Source organism: Monodelphis domestica, chromosome 7 (genome assembly GCF_027887165.1).
Source record: "Monodelphis domestica isolate mMonDom1 chromosome 7, mMonDom1.pri, whole genome shotgun sequence".
NCBI lineage: Eukaryota > Metazoa > Chordata > Mammalia > Didelphimorphia > Didelphidae > Monodelphis > Monodelphis domestica.
In genome coordinates this window covers 95,726,594-95,742,444 of record NC_077233.1, presented here as the reverse complement: position 1 = coordinate 95,742,444, position 15,851 = coordinate 95,726,594, and the positions used below count along the sequence as shown (strand labels likewise).

Below are 15,851 nucleotides of genomic sequence, written 5' to 3'. Positions count from 1 at the left end.
CCAGTCTTGGTGCTATGAGGGACTGTTACTCTTGAACCCTTTACTCCCTTGGCCTGCTGCTCCCATCTATCTCACCCTCAACCTTCTCTCTGTACCACCAACCATGCTCAGGCTATACATATGAAACTCAAAGTCTAGGGGGAGGAAGGAGTTAAGACAAATATGGGAATGAAGCAGAGGATTGCCCCAGATCAAGAACCTGCTGTACAGATAATGAACACAACCTCTAATGTGCTAAGTGCCGGGAAAGGGCTAAACAGTGAAGACATAAGTAAGGGAAAGATGGAGTGTTCAGAGTTGGGGGGCAGGAAGAATCCAGGAAAGCTTCAAGCAAAAGGTGGCATCTGAATTGGGTTTTGAAGTAAGGAAAAATTTAACAGGCAAAGGCAGGGGATTTAGTTCTAGGCATAGGAGGTTAGCCTGCTTAAATACACACAGGTGAGGACAAGGATCAGGGAACAGCCAGTTTTGCAATTTGTCAATAACACTGGATAGGGAAAGGGAAGCAAGAGAAATGAGACCTACAGGATCTGAGAGCCTTGAATGACCAGCTAAGGAATTTGTACTTTATCCTATAATCCTCCTGGATTTGGGAATTTCTCCTAGATCATGGGTCACTTTTTATATCCTACTGCATTGCCCTCTCCTTAGTCTGATTATCTCAGACATGTTTGGATCCTGGGTCCCTGCTCAAATCCGGTTGTTCAATATTCAGTTGAGCGTTGAGCCTTCAAAAACTGACAAATGCTACAAATCAGGACTTGCTTTATTGTTTTGTTGATTATCTAGATTTAAGAAAATGATGGAGAAAATGTTAATGCAGCTAAAACTTAAATGCATATGTGTACATCCCACTCCCCCCTGCCCCTGGAGCTCCTGGGGCTGGTTGTTAAACATTTACCAGTACACCTCTGTGTGTGTCCTCCCCCCCTCCAACCAGTGACTCCCTTAGAGATTGCACCTCCCTCATCAGATTCCCCTCTCTGAGTAGGGAACCAACCATTCATTATTTCTATCTGTAGCGCCAACATTCACTCATCTCCTGTGTTTGAAACTTTAATGTTACCTTGGACTCTTCCCATTCCCTCACTACTCCTATCCAATCAGTCATCAAGGCCTATTGATTCCATCTCTGAAATATTTCCCACATCTCTCTCTCTCCCCATCTGGATGATTCAAACAGCCTTCTAACAGGTCCTCTGGCTTTCACTCTTCCTCTTTAAGGCATCCCTCACACGCTGCTGGAGAGGCTTCCGTATGTCAGCTCCAGTGGCTTGTGTTAGTCCTCTGATCTCCAGGAGATCCCCAGTGACCTACAGAGGAAAAGCTAAGCTCCTTTGTTTGGCAATCTAGTACTACTTTACCTTTACAGATTTAGCTCCTCCTATACCCCAGCCCACTCTTTGGTCCTCACTGAACTACTCTATCTACTATACCATATGCACATTCTCTCTCTCTCCCTCCCTCCTTCTCTCTCTCTGTCTCTCTCTCTCTGTGTCTGTCTGTCTGTCTGTCTGTCTGTCTCTCTCTCTCTTGTCTGGTTTTGTCTCTGTCTCTGTCTCTGTCTCTGTCTCTCTGTCTCTCTCTCTCTCTCTCTCTGTCTCTGTCTCTCTCTCTGTCTCTCTCTCTGTCTCTCTCTCTCTCTCTCTCTCGTCTGGCTTTGTCTCTGTCTCTGCCTCTATCACTTTCTCTGTGTGTCCCTGTGTCTTTCTGTCTGTCTCTGTCACTATCTCTCATCTGTTTCTGTCTCTGCCCCTCTCTTTCTCTGTGTGTCCCTGTGTCTCTGTTTGTCACTCTCTGCCTCTTCTCTATTTCCACCACTCTGTATCTTTATGTCTCTGTCTCTGTCTGTCTGTCTGTCTCTTTCCCAATTCTGTGCCTTTGTTCCCATTCCCATTAATGTGCTCTTCTATCCATTGACACTGGCCTCCTAGCTATTTCATGAGCATGACAGTCTCTCCACTCTAAACATATTCTCTGTCTGTCCCTTGTGCTTGGAACACTCTCCTTCCTCTTCTTGGGGGACTGATCTCCCTAACTTCTTTCAAATCCCAATGAAAATCCCACCTCCTCTAAGAAGCCTTCCCCAACTCTTCCTAATTCTAGTGCCTTCTCTCTGTTAATCATTTCCCCTTTATTCTGTAGCTAGCTTGCTGGGTATATATTTATGTTCATGTTGTCTCCCCCATTAGACTGGGAGCTCCTTGAGGGCAGGGATTGTCTTTTGACTCTCTTTGTATCCCCAGCACTTAGCACAGTGTCTGGCACAGAGTATGTTCTTAGTGTTTATTGAACTGGATTATTAGATTTCATTCCCTCTCCTTCGTTTCCTGATAAATGCCTACTCAGTCCCTTGGTACCTTGCTCAGAAGTTAACGCCTCCAGAAAGTTCCCCTTGGTCTTTCTCCTTTCAAGGACCTCACGTTTTACTTTGTTTGCCCTTTTCTAAAGCTATTCTCTTGTATTATTTGGCATTACATATGTGTGTGGCATCCCCTGCCAGACTAAACACTTCCTGAGGATAAGAACTATGGCTTATTTCTTCTTGTTATCTGCCAGTTGCTAGCATAGTATACCCAGTAGATAATCAATAAATGCTTATTGACTCTGAACTCTATCAAGTAGAAACGATGTATCAATCATCTTGGCATCACTTCTAATACCAAAGAAAATGCTCTGTGGTATACAGTAGGCACCTAATGAATTATCTTGACCTGAATTGAAGAGAAATGGATTTAATCAAATTACATCATTAACTAAGGGTCTTCTTGTTTTTCCCCACCTCCCAGGTCTTTGGCTGTGGGGCATCAGTACACCTCGCTGGGCACTCAGCCCATCCTGTGTGGGAGCATTCCCGGCCTGGTGCCCAAACAACTGCGCTTCTGTCGGAATTATGTGGATATCATGCCCAGTGTGGCTGAAGGTGTGAAGATTGGCATCCAGGAGTGCCAGCACCAGTTCCGAGGTCGCCGATGGAATTGTACCACTGTCAACAACAGCCTTGCCATCTTTGGCCCGGTACTGTACAAAGGTACTGGCTGGGGTGTGGGATTAGTGAAAGATGGGGACCATCCCTAGCAAGTTGTGGGGCCTGGGATGCATCATGCTGTGTCATCAGTGGTTTTGGGGAAATTCTTTGCTTTCTCTTGGCCTCAGTTTCCTTGTCTTTAAAATGAGGTCATTCTGAATAATCTTTTTGTGCCGCCCTGGAGGACTCTAGTAATAGGCAAATAAATCTTCCTCCCTCTGCTGTGGGGTAGATGATGGGGAAATGGAGACACTTTCCAATGGCAGGAGGAGGCATCCCAACCAATTAACCCCTCAGCTAATTGCCAAATGATGACTCACTGAGTAACCTATTTGTGGACTTGTCCAACCCTCCTGTCAGGCTATAAGCATAAGGACACATTGCTCTAGCCTTTGTGTCCCACTGCCAGCCTCAGAGCCTGGCAAAATCAATATGTTTGTTGAATTGAGTTGACTACTAAGTGCTAGAGGGAAAGGAGAACTATAGAATGATCCCTGCCCTCAAGAGACTCACAATTTGGGGAGGGGAAACAGGACTCACACATATAAAAATAAAACTAGAAACCACTTATCCCCTGCCTGGTCCTATCTCCACGCCTGGCTCTCTATCCATTGAACCACCTGGCTGCCCCCCAAGAGCTCTCTCAAATGTGCACTCCATTCCAGTTCAGCAACCAACAAAAGAGCTTCCATTATCTTGCAGTAGGCAGATGGGAAACAGTCACAGAATACCTGTCCATGCCCTGATGAGAAGGGCATAGCCTCCATTACATCTGGGAAGCAGGCTCACCAAGCATCCACAGAGCAGATGGCATGTCCCTACTGGCCAGTCGCCCATGACCTTCTAGCCCTGTGACAAAAATCAGCAGGTCTGAGGTCCAAGGTCCTTTTCAACTCTGACACTGTGTCCCATCCAAGGGCTGCTGTAGACCTCTGCTTCTTGTCATTCCGTGCAGTTACTCTTCACGTCCATCCTTGCACAAATCTCTCTGGGGCACAGTGCCCCGCTGCTCTGTCCATCTGTTATCTTTTGGTCCCATCCCTTGACTGGGGCTCCTCCCTTCTGGGTCACACACATCTGGGAAGATGTATCTTATGACATTTCTGGCTTGCAAGTCCTCACTGGTAATATTCTGCAGCATTCACCCAATGCACCATGAATCTTTCCATGGCCATTTACTACCTTCCACTTTAATTCTTCTGAGGGGGTGTGTGACTGGCAACTCTCTAACGTCACCAAGGGAATATTGGTATTAAAAAGATGGGGTTTGAGTGGCAAAGAATAACTTGGAATAATGAAAAGTACCGCACAATTTCCCAAATGCAGTCTAGTTCTCTCTCTTCTCCTATTCAATTCTAAGTCCATCTCTATGTCTATCTGTTGTTCACCTTTAAGATGTATGTGCCAGAGTAACATCTGAAGATATTGCAAGTGCAGGTGAAGTGATGGAGGATAGAGTGTTGGACTTAGAGTCAGGAAAATCTGAGTTCAAATTCTCCCACAGATACTTACTATCTTGTGGCCCTGGTCAAGTCATTTAACTTCTCTCAGCCTCAGTTCTCTCAGCTGTAAAATGGGAGTGATAGGACACACCTTACCAGGTAGTTGTGAGTATCAAAGTGTTTTTCAAACCTTTAAATTCTATATAAATGACAACTACTGCCATCATTATTATTGTTGTTGTTATTATTCCCTTTGGGTTTTGTATAGGATAGCCTCTATGACACTGGCAAATACCTTTAGCAAGCCAATGTCGCTCCATTTTGTTTCACTTGATTATTGATCATAAGAGGATCATTGAACAGTCACTTCTGTATTCGTATCTATTCCTTAAAATGCATAGGGAAGGGGCTGCTAGGTTGCTCAATGGGTAGAGAGCCAGACCTGTAGAAAGATGGGAGGTCTTGGGTTCAAATATGGCCTCAAATACTTTCTGGATGTTTGACCCTGGACAAGTCACTTCACTCCAATTGCCCAGCCTTCATCACTCTTCTGCCTTGGAACCAATACTCATATCAATTCTCATAATTGATAATTTAAAGGTTTAAAAAATAGAAAACATGGTGTAAAGAATCTTGGAGGCTCCCTTTTGATCTACTGAGTCAAACACTTTTGGGGTGGGGGTGAAGGAGTAATAAAAAAGACAATGGCTACTTGAATTCTTAACATCTCTCAGTCAATCTGGTGACTATGAAGATATTGTCTATGATTGAGAGTTGTCTGCTCATGTTTTCATCAAGGCTGCCCTTCGTACATGCGTAGATCATTCTCCAAATGATTTCACAGAGAAGAAGTAGAGCTAGGGGACAGGTCATATGACATTTTATTTTTTTTCAGTAGTATTACTATCCACAATCTTTTCCATGCCCAGTTGAAATAATGTGCTTTGCAAGCAATCAAGCACTCTATTAAAGTCAATTATTATTCAGAATCAACAGTCTAAGTAGGGCAGGTTGGAGCTATTTTAATTGCATATAGCATCTTCTCATCTTTATCCTTTCTTTTGATTTGTTATTAATTTAATTAGTTAGTTTATTTAACTTAATTAGTTAATTTGTTATTTGTTTTGCCTTTTGCTCTAACCAGTCCATCTGGCTATACACAGCTGAGTCTAAAATGACTCCCATGTTAGTAACCAGTTGTTTCCTGTTTGTTACCATTTAATCAGTTTTGGGGCAGCTGGGTGGCTCAGTGGATAGAAACCCAGGCCTAGAGATATAGGAGGTCCTAGGTTCAAATTTGGCCTCAGATATTTCCCAGCTTTGTGACCTGGGCAAGTCATTTAACCCCCATTGCTTAGCCCTCACCACTATTTTGTGTTATACCACTTAGTATCAATTCTAAAACAGAAGGTAAGAGTTTATATATATACAAAATATTACATATTATATAATAGTATATACTTAATATTATATAATATCCTATAGAAATATAATAATATACAAATATATTTTTTCATTTTAAATGTTAAAATTCTGTTTCCTTTTTTTAAGATGTTGATAGAAGGTTACCATGTCCACTGCCTCTCAATCCTTCTTTTTTTTTCCTTTTATTTATTTATTTTTAATCATTATTTTATTTGGTCATTTCCAAACTTTCTTTCCTCCCCCCCCCCACACCTCTCCCCTAGCCGACACGCAATTCCACTGGGTATCACATGTGTTCTTGATTCGAACCCATTTCCATGTTGTTTCTCAACCCTTCTTAAAGAAAGTATCCTTAATATATAGAGGGGCATGCTTTGGAACAATCTACAACCCATTCATTTCTTAGTGAAGCATATTTTCTCAGCTCGTTTTCCTTATCCTCCCCTGTATCCACCATCTTATCCAAGGCCTTGAGTATAGTGTGCATGTTGACTTGGTTGGCAGTGGAGGGTGGGACGGATGGAATCTTGGTATTTCTAGGATTTCTTCATTCTCACCAGCAGAAGTTGGTCTATAAACTCCAACAGTTATGGTAGTTCCCTCGCCTAAATTCTTCTGGAGGACTAAAAGGCAAGAAGAGCACTTAAATGTACCAATGGACAGATGCTTCTTCCCACCTCTAGACACAGGATGAAAACCACCATGCCAGATCTTTTATTTACCTCTGGGAGGAACTGGGAGCCATTTGACTCCCACTTATTTAGGCCAGTGTGGAGGTGGCTTGAGTCCTCCATTAGAGTATCAATTTGGAGATCATTGGGCAAAGATCTGAACCTTGGAGTGCCAGCAGTTAAAGGAATGCTTGCAGAGGGTGGGAAAATTACCACTTGTAGATTTCCATGGCCCCTTTTCCATCATCCCTGTGAGAAAAGAATTGGGGCCACCCAGAATTGAGAGTCACTGAATATTTTTAATTGTTTCCATCTTCATGGCGGACACAGTATTCATCAGCTAGTGGCTAGCCAATCAATGTTGAGTTTCTGGGTATTTAGCCAGGATAGTCTTCAGACAGGAGACACCGACTGTCTCTGGGATTACACTTGAAGCAGATCCTGATTTGGTTGGACCTGAGAGAGTCTGTACTCTATTCACTCAGCTTTAGAAAACCCTCTATGCTGGGATGTCTCAGCAGAGCAAGACTTTTGTGGAATGAAGTTGTGTATTACGGACAATAAAGGCTATTGGGGACTGAAGAAGAGAAAGATCAAAGGGGCCGGGAATAATAAAAGGAGGCTTATGGGAGGAGGTGGAACTTGAGCTGGGCCTTGAAGGATGGGAGGGATTGGGCTCCCCAAGGAAAAGAGAAGCTATTTCCAAGCGAAGGCTAGAGATGGAAAATTTACAGATATGTTGGGAAGGAAGAGCCAAAAATTGGAAATATGAGCAGACCGGAAATATGGTATTCCTCTTTTTACGTGGACTTTCCATCTCAAAAGTGGGTTGTTAATTTAGGAAAAGCCAAATTAGCCTACAATCTCACATTTTGGGGAAATGTTTTCCTCCTTTAGTCTTGAAGTGAGGGAAGGAGAATGCACGCCACAGTTTTCTCTCCCTGTTGTCTCAGTAGCCCCCAAATTGTTCCTCTTTTCTCTAATAATGACAGAGGAACACTCCTGTTATGTATAGTTTGGGTTCTTGGAAAATCATCTCTTTGGTCATATTTCCAGATGTAAAGACCTATGAAACCCTGACAATATTCAAGAAAATAAAACTCCTATCCCTTCTTTTTTTTAATTTGGGAGGAAAAGATTAAGAAGTAGCTCTAAAAAGATGTTCTCATCTTCCTCCCTGGCTTTCTTTTTTCTTTTTCTTTTTCTTTTCTTTTCTTGGGGGGTCGATTGTTGTCATTGTTCTAAACTCTTACAGCTCTAGCAAAGGTAGAAATGCTTGGGAGCTCCACTAGCCTATAAGAAAGACTGGAAGAAGGAAAAGCCATGCTTGATTCCCTTAAGGAGTTCTCAGTTGGACAGAGGGGTAAGAAGAGAGAGATACTGGATGGTCACACATTCCATTTAATTATTAAATATGGCTTATGAAGGGGACAGATAGACGGTTTCAGTGGATTGAGAATCAGGCCTAGAGACAGGAGGTCCTGGGTCAAAATCAGGCCTCAGACACTTCCTAGGAAAGTCATTTAATACCCACTGGCTAGGCCTTATTGTTTTTCTGCCTTGGAACTAATACACAGTATTGATTCTAAGGCAGAAGGTGAGGGGTTTAATATATCTAAGCAGATATAGATATATTGATTATGTACCTACTCCTTACAAGACCCTGGACTTTGGCACTAAGGAAGATATTGTTTTTCAGTCATTTTAGTCACACCTGATCCTTTATGATCTCCTTTGAGGTTTTCTTGGCAAAGATACTGGAGTGGTTTGCTATTTCCTTCCCCAGCTCATTTTGTAGATGAGGAAACTGAGGCATACAGTGTTAAGTGACTTGCCCAGGATCACACAGCAAGTGTCTGAGGCCAGATTTGAACTCATCTTCCTGACTTCAGAAATGGCACTCTATCCACTGTACCACCTCCCTGCCCCTCTAACAGAAGCAGAAGAGAGGGAGCACTCTTAGAAGTAGTAGAAAATAAAGAGAATAATATTGGCTCATTTTTTCTGGTCTTTGAGTCTTACAAAATCCTTTCCTTACAATTGCACTATGAGGAAATTAGTGTGTTATTGTACCCATTTTATAGAGAAAAAAACTGAGGCTCAAATAAGGAAAAATGAATTGTTCAAGGCCAAGAAGCAAAAGTAAAGCCAGAGTTCAAATCTAGATCCTCTGAGCCTGAGCCGAATGCTCTTTCTTTCCTTTACTCCCACTGCATTTCTTTAGGAAAGTAGGTTTGGGCCAGATTAGAGACCTTGAAAATATGGCCTTGGTGTGGAAGGCAGTAGGGAGCTACTGAATATTCCTGAGCTGGAAGATTGTTCTGTCAACATCATAAAGGATGGATTTGGGGCAAGAGATTAAAGAATGGGGAAGAGACCTTTTGTGTATGTGTGTGTGTGTGTGTGTGTGTGTGTGTGTGTGTGTGTGTGCTAGTGGCACAGTAGATAGAGAACTAGGCTTGAAATCTGGAAGACTCAACTTCAGATGAGAGCCAGGCCTAGAGTCAAGAGGACCTGGGTTCAAATCTAGCCTCAGACACTTCCTAGCAGTGTGACCCTGGGCAAGTCACTTAACCCCCATTGCCTAGCCCTTACCGCTCTTCTGCCTTGGAACCTACATACAGTATTGATTCTAAGATGGAAGTCAAGGTTTTAAAAAAGAAAGAATAAATTGAATAATAAATGAGTAAATGAAAGAATAAATAAGTTAATGGAATGGAAAATTGCTTCAGGAGGTAGTGGGTCTCCAAAGCAGAGGCTGGCTACCCCTTATCAGCTGGGATACAAAGGAGATTCTTTAAGTTAGGGTTAGCCTTCATTGGGCTGGTTAGATTCAGAGATTCTGGGAATTTTAGAGCTGGAAAGATCCTTGGAAGGTAGAGCACAGAATTCCAGAACCAGAGAAAACCTTGGGACATAGAATATCAGAGTCAGCAGTGAATTGAGCATCCAGAACTTTAGAACGTCACATCTAGAAACCAAGTTCTGGGAATACTAATGCAAGCAGAAAGAAGACAGTGTCTGCCCTCAGAAAGTTGCTGAAAGGGAGCCCTGGGGGAGGAAAGAGGTGAAGATTCCATGAAGAGGTATGAGAGGGAACGTCTGGAAGGGAATGAAGCCAAGCCTGGCCTCAGCATCCTCCTTCAAATGGCATTTCTAGAGAGAGTCAGCCAGTCAGAGGCAAAGGCTACAGGTGAGGCAGCTAATGCTAGTGTGAGAAATCCAGGGCTAAGGTGAGCTCTCAAGAGAAAGAGGAAATTCTTCAGAGTCAGGAACGAAATTGGGAGAAGAATGAATCCTAGAAAGGACTTTAGAGATCATCTAACCCAAACCTTCATTCTTTTTAACTCTTACTTTCTATCCTAGTAACAACTTTGAGGACAGAAGGACAAGGACTAGGCAAAGTGAGTTAAGTGACTTGCCCAGGGTCACACAGCTAGGAAGTGCCTGAGGCCAGATTTGAACCCAGATTCCCCCCAATTCCAGATCTGGTGCTTTATCCCCAGAGCCACAGCAGCCCTTAAACAGTCACCTTTGATGGAGGAGGAGATTGAGGCCCATAAAGAGAAAGTACCTGAATGAAGGATAATACACATAGGGAAATGGTGGTAGAATTTGGATGGTGGTAGACTGGAACCCAGGTCTCCTGTCTCCAAGGTCTGTTCTCCTTTACACCATCAGCCTGCCAGAGAAAAATTGGGTTTTCTTTGAAAACTTTCAAAGCAACTGAATTCCAGAGTTCTACTAACACTGCTAGTATGCCCTTTAGCAAATCAACTTTCATTCTCTCACTTTCCTTATCCAGAAAATGGGAGAATTAGATGGAGATAATCTCCAAGGTCTCTAGAAGCAAGAAATCCTACAATGTTGGGCTCTTTTACTCCTTAGTAAAAGCACTCTCTAACCCACTATTATCATTTCAGTCTTCATGACCCCACTTGAAGTTTTCTTGGCAGAGATATTGGAGTGGTTTGCCATTTCCTTCACCAGATATAGATAAGGAAATGGAGGCAAACAGGGTTAATTGACTTGCCCAGGATCACACAGCAATTAAGTGTCTGCATGAGGATTTGAACTCAGGAAGATGAGTCTTTCTGATGCCAACCTGGGCACTCTAACCACTGTACCATCTAGCTTCCCTGTTGTATAAATTACTTCTGGGGGAAAGAATTAGTGTCCTAGGTGTCAAATCTGGCAGCATGACTTTGTCGGGAGACAGAGAAGCTAACCTTCTTAGAGCAGGAAACTTGTATTAGGGAAGAAGTTGATAAGACAGAAACTAAAGTATTATTTAATTGATTAAACCGAGGACCTGAGGCTTTATAGGAAGAGTCCCTGAAGGCTGAGTCAGAGGGAAGAGGCATTTCCAGGTGTGGCTCCTAGTTTCAGGAAAAGAAAAATGCCCTTTTTGTTGAGGAGTTACAAGACAAATATGTTCCTTGTCATACCATGAGTCCCAGCATCGGGTTTAAAACATGATGTCATAGTAGTTGCCCTCACCATTGGGGTCCACATTTGTGGCTCCAAAAGACCAACTCTATCCCTTTGTTAGGTGGGGGCCCCTGTATTCACCATTTTTCCTAGTGGCATTTTGATGGGTTTTGTTGGAGAGAGATGGATTCTGGGAGATGTCCCCTACTATCCTAAGTGGATGGAGAGGGGAAAAGTGACCCTTTCTTATATGTCCTTCCCCATCCCTTCAAGGAGCATCAGAGTGGGAGTCAAGAAACCTTGGGTTCTAGAGACTTTACTACCATCTTGCTACAGGGACATTGGATGAGGCTCTGAGACTTGGTTTCCCCATCTGTGTAAAAGGCAGATAATAATCCTTATCATGTCCTTCTCACAGGGTGATATAAAGGCTTTGGGCTGGGTGATGGGGAGAATAATCTTACAGAGGGCTGAGGAGGGGAAATGGAAAACTTTCTCCTGATTTATTCCCAAGACCAAGATGTGTAAAGATAGTATAACTTATGAAATCTAAACCTGTGGAGAAATACGGGCTGTTATTGTCAGCATTTGTCACAATAGGCTTGTCATATGTGGATTTGAGAGGACCCCGAGACCAATCCTCCCCCTCTCTGAGTTCTCTGTCTGGGTCATTGCAATGTAGAGGCAGCAGCAGGACCCTGAAGTGGGGTCCAGGCTCTTGGACAAGGTTTGGGGAGGGAGGACTGTGGCTGGTCATATCCCTTTTGTGAGGGGGAGTTGTGGGAGAGTATGTTCATTGATGGGTGTTTGTAGGCTTTCACAGCATGTGTGATGTGAGCATCTGAGGTAGGGTTTGGAGGGAGGAAGAGGAGAATACAGAAGATGAAGATCTGTGTTGCACAGGAGCCTTCTTTTCTCAAACCTCATCCCGGCATGTACCATCCTGGGCCGGAGCCCTGCCTGCCTCTGAGAGGTCAAACCTGTTCCTCCTTGTTGGGCTAGGAGATAAGGGACCTAAACAGATTCCAGGCCCACATTACTCAGGTCTGCCCCAGGCCAGGGAGGGGACCCCCACAGCTATGCCTCCTCCCCCTACGCCCTCCCAAGGACAGAAGGTACAACTGTAGTAATGGGTTCTGTTGTAAGAGCTCTGGGTTAGAGGTGCCATGTTCCACATCCTTACGTCCCCCCAGCTCTGATATTCTCTGTTTCAAGTTCTCTTCCAGCTCTGATATTTTATGTTCTAAGGTCTTCTTGAGGAGGAAAAGGTGGTTATCAGCTCCATTTTACAGATTAGGAAAAGAAGCCCAGAAATGTCCTAGGATTTGCCCAAAATAATAAATTAAGTCAGGGAATGAACTAGGTCTAGAACCCAGGTCTTTGCCTAACACCCCACTAAATCTTTCCAATGCTCCAAATCCAGGCATGGGCTCACTGAGGCAAATATGTGTTCTTGTTACCATGTGGAAGAATTATGGCCACCATTGCTAGAGGAGGTAGGAGGTTAGAAGAAGCAGAGAAATTCCTCCTCAGTGCTGGCTCTATCTCCAAAGAGAGTGGGAAGGAAGGAAGGAAGGAAGGAAGGAAGGAAGGAAGGAAGGAAGGAAGGAAGGAAGGAAGGAAGGAAGGAAGGAAGGAAGAGAGGGAGGAAGAGAGGGAGGAAGGAAGGAAGAGAGGAAGGAAGGAAGGGAGGAAGGAAGGAAGGAAGGAAGGAAGAAAGGAAGGAAGGAAGGAAGGGAGGAAGGAAGGAAGGAAGGAAGGAAGGAAGGAAGGAAGGAAGGAAGGAAGGAAGGAAGGAAGGAAGGAAGGAAGGAAGGAAGGAAGGAAGGAAGGAAGGAAGGAAGGAAGGAAGGAAGGAAGGAAGGAAGGAAGGAAGGAAGGAAGAGAGGGAGGGAGGGAGGAAAGGAAAAGAAAGAGACTTTCTTTCAGGTACCACTACCACTACTACCTAATTGCTGGGAACTCTTCAGTCTCTCTCCTTTTCAGCATATCAGCTGATATTCAAGAGAGGAAATGGAAGTAGAGCAGCAGGAGGGCCCTAGAAAGAGAAGAGGTTGATTCCCACAGTTCCCAGAGCCCACTATGCATAACCATCATCTCCAAAGAGTTAGTGAGAACTCTTTAGCTCTAGTCTGGGTCTCAGCATCTGAGCTGATCTTGAAAAGAGAGTCTAGGAAAAAGAACCCATAATTCATGCCTCTGTCCCCAGACAGCCCTTGGGAACTCCATAAATCTGATTTCTCTAGGTAGCCTGATGAAGGGAGTGGGCTGGGTTAGGAAGAAGCAGTGACCTGAGAAACCTGAGAATCAGACGATCTGGGGGCTAGTCTTAGCCCTGCCACAAACTCAGTTCGTGAGTCAGGGAGTCCAACCCCTCCTTAGTCAATCAATCAATCAATCACAATATGCTTCCTGTGTGACATACATAACATGCCTTTCATCCAATGGTCAAAAGTTCACCTTAATTTAGAAAGAGCTGGTCCACGTATTATGATGAAGTTATAGGAAAGTCCCTTAATTCCTTTTTACTCCATTGACAATTGGTTGGGGAGAAGGACACAATCCTTACATTATTATCCTGCTTACAGCCCCAAAGCATAGGAAAACTTAAGAGTATATCCTCAGGCACCAGTTTCTTCATCAGTCCAGTGATAACCATAGCAATTGAACATAAGGTAAATCAGTAAGATTGGGCCCAAGCAGAGGCTGAGATCCTGAAGGAAAAGTGGCTGCCTGCTTGCTACCTGTCATGCCTGAATCTCTGTGCATGCTTGTGTTCATATTCTTGTGTAGTTAAATATGCATTTATCCCTCAGTGCTTCTGTCTGCCGGCCTGTCTGTCTGTCTGCTCTCTTTCCCTCCTTCCCTCTGTCTCTGCCTGTCTCCTCGATGTCTCTGTCTCTGTAGTGTGTCTCTCCCTTTCCTTCCCTTCCTCTCTCTCTCTCTCTGTCTCTCTCTCCCTCTGTCTCTCTGTCTCTGTCTCCTCTCTGTCTCTCTGTCTCTGTCTCTGTCTCTCTGTCTCTCTGCCTCTCTCTCTCTCTCTCCCTCTCCCTTTCTCTCTCCCTCTCCCTTTCTCTCTCTGTCTCTCTCTTTTTCTGTCTGTCTCCATCTCTCTCTCTGTCTCTGTCTTTCTTTCTCTGTCTCTGTCTCTTTCTCTTTCCCTCCCTCTCTCTGCATCTTTGCCTCTTTCTGTGTCTCTGTCTCTCTCCCTCTTCCTCTCCTTCCCTTCCTCTCTTTCTCTATGTCTTTGCCTCTTTCCCTCCCTCTCTCTGCCTGTGTCTCTGCCTCTCTTTGTCTCTGCCTCTCTCTGTTTCTGTTTTTCTGTCACTGGATGTGTGTGTGTCTCTCTCTCCCCTTCCCTATATGGCTATGGCTATGGCTATATATATATATATATATATATACACAGAGGTGGGGGCAGCTACCTGGCTCAGTGCTACCCACTCCAGTGCTGGGCCTGGAGCCAGGAAGGTCTGAGTTCAAATCCAGCCTGAGACACTGTGTGACTGAATAAGTTATTTAACCTGTTTGCCTTCATCCTCTACCAAAGGAAATGGCCCACTGCAGTATGGTCCACGGGGTCACAAAGAGTCAGATAGAACTGAACAACAACAACAGGGGAGGGAACTAGCCTTGGTGGTTTCTTTGGAAGAGAGAACTCCCAGTGGAGAGAACTCCTTCCAACAAGGCAGGTCACCATCCTTCTCGGCACCTTTAGTGCTTAGAGAAGCCCCTAGAGCACTGTAGAAGTGAAGTGACTTGTCCAGGGTCACCCCACATCCTGCCTCTCCTGTGCCTGTGTATGTTGTGGTCTTGTCTCCCGATGCGTAGGGGAAACATGCGTGTGTGTGTGTGTGTGTGTGTGTGTGTGTGTGTGTGTGTGTGTGTGTGATCTCTCCCTTCCTGGGCTTAGGTCCCTCCTGGCCACACGGGGAGGAGGGAGGGAGGGAGGGAGGGAGGGAGCCCACAAAGATTTCACGGCAGAAGAATGTTGCTGCTCAGGGAGAAGGGAGAGGACCCTTCAGCGGCGGGAAGCAGGAGGGGGTGGGAGGCTCCTTCAGCCGCATTCCTGTTGGAGTTCCCTGAGGGGAGCCGCTTGGGCCATCTCGCACACACAGCCCGGCACCCCATCCCAGCGGGCCTGGCTCCGTTCCTCGGCCGCCCGTCCCCCAGCAGGCAGGCCGCTGAGCCAGGGCCTGGGGCTGGGCGCCACGAGCCAGCCCGCGGCTTCCCAGAGGAAGAAGGCAGTGGGAGCTCCGGGCCGGCTCCCCACTGAGGACGGGGATGAGGTGCCCGCAGGCAGGGGCAGCTCCCTGCCAGGGAGTGGGGGCCGCAGGCTCCCCAAGCCCCCCTGGAGGGCCCTGGCTGCCAGCTAAGCTGCCTGGAAACATGGGGTGCCTGCAGGTCCGGCCCCGAACGTGTAGAGATAAGGAAGGAGCCTCCGAGTGTCCCCAGACCTTCGGAGCCTGGGCCCGGCCCAAAGGCAGGAGTCTGAGGCCCAAGCCTAGAGGGAGGCCGGCCGTGATCTTCCTGGTGGGCTCGCCCCTGCAGGGACCAGATTCCTCGTGCCAGGCGGGCTCCGGGCCCATAGCAGCCGCGCGGCTCTAATGTGGGCCCCAGAGGAGCCTGGGTTCAGTCAGGAGAGCCCGATTCCGGTCTCTCTGCCTCCTGGGACAAGTGGCCTCCCCTGGTGCGGCTCCTGTTCCTCTTCCCGTGAGATGAAGAGATTCAGCCGCATAACCTCTCCGGCCTTCCAGCACTGCCATTGCAGGACTCCTGTGAGACTAAGATCGGCTCACAGGAGCCGATGGGAGTCAGGCCCAGGGACCGGAGGTCCTGGGTTCCAATCTGGCC

At 45.6% G+C, this 15,851-nt stretch overlaps 1 protein-coding gene across 1 annotated transcript in view; it reads left to right on the top strand.

Annotated features, from left to right (window-relative positions):
• Window positions 1-15,851, top strand: part of WNT3A (Wnt family member 3A) — a 101,261-nt gene that overhangs the window by 33,505 nt on the left and 51,905 nt on the right. The window contains exon 2 of the mRNA XM_056805173.1: window positions 2,790-3,031. Coding sequence (XP_056661151.1) covers window positions 2,790-3,031 — 242 coding nt within the window. The remainder of the gene's footprint in view (window positions 1-2,789; window positions 3,032-15,851) is intronic.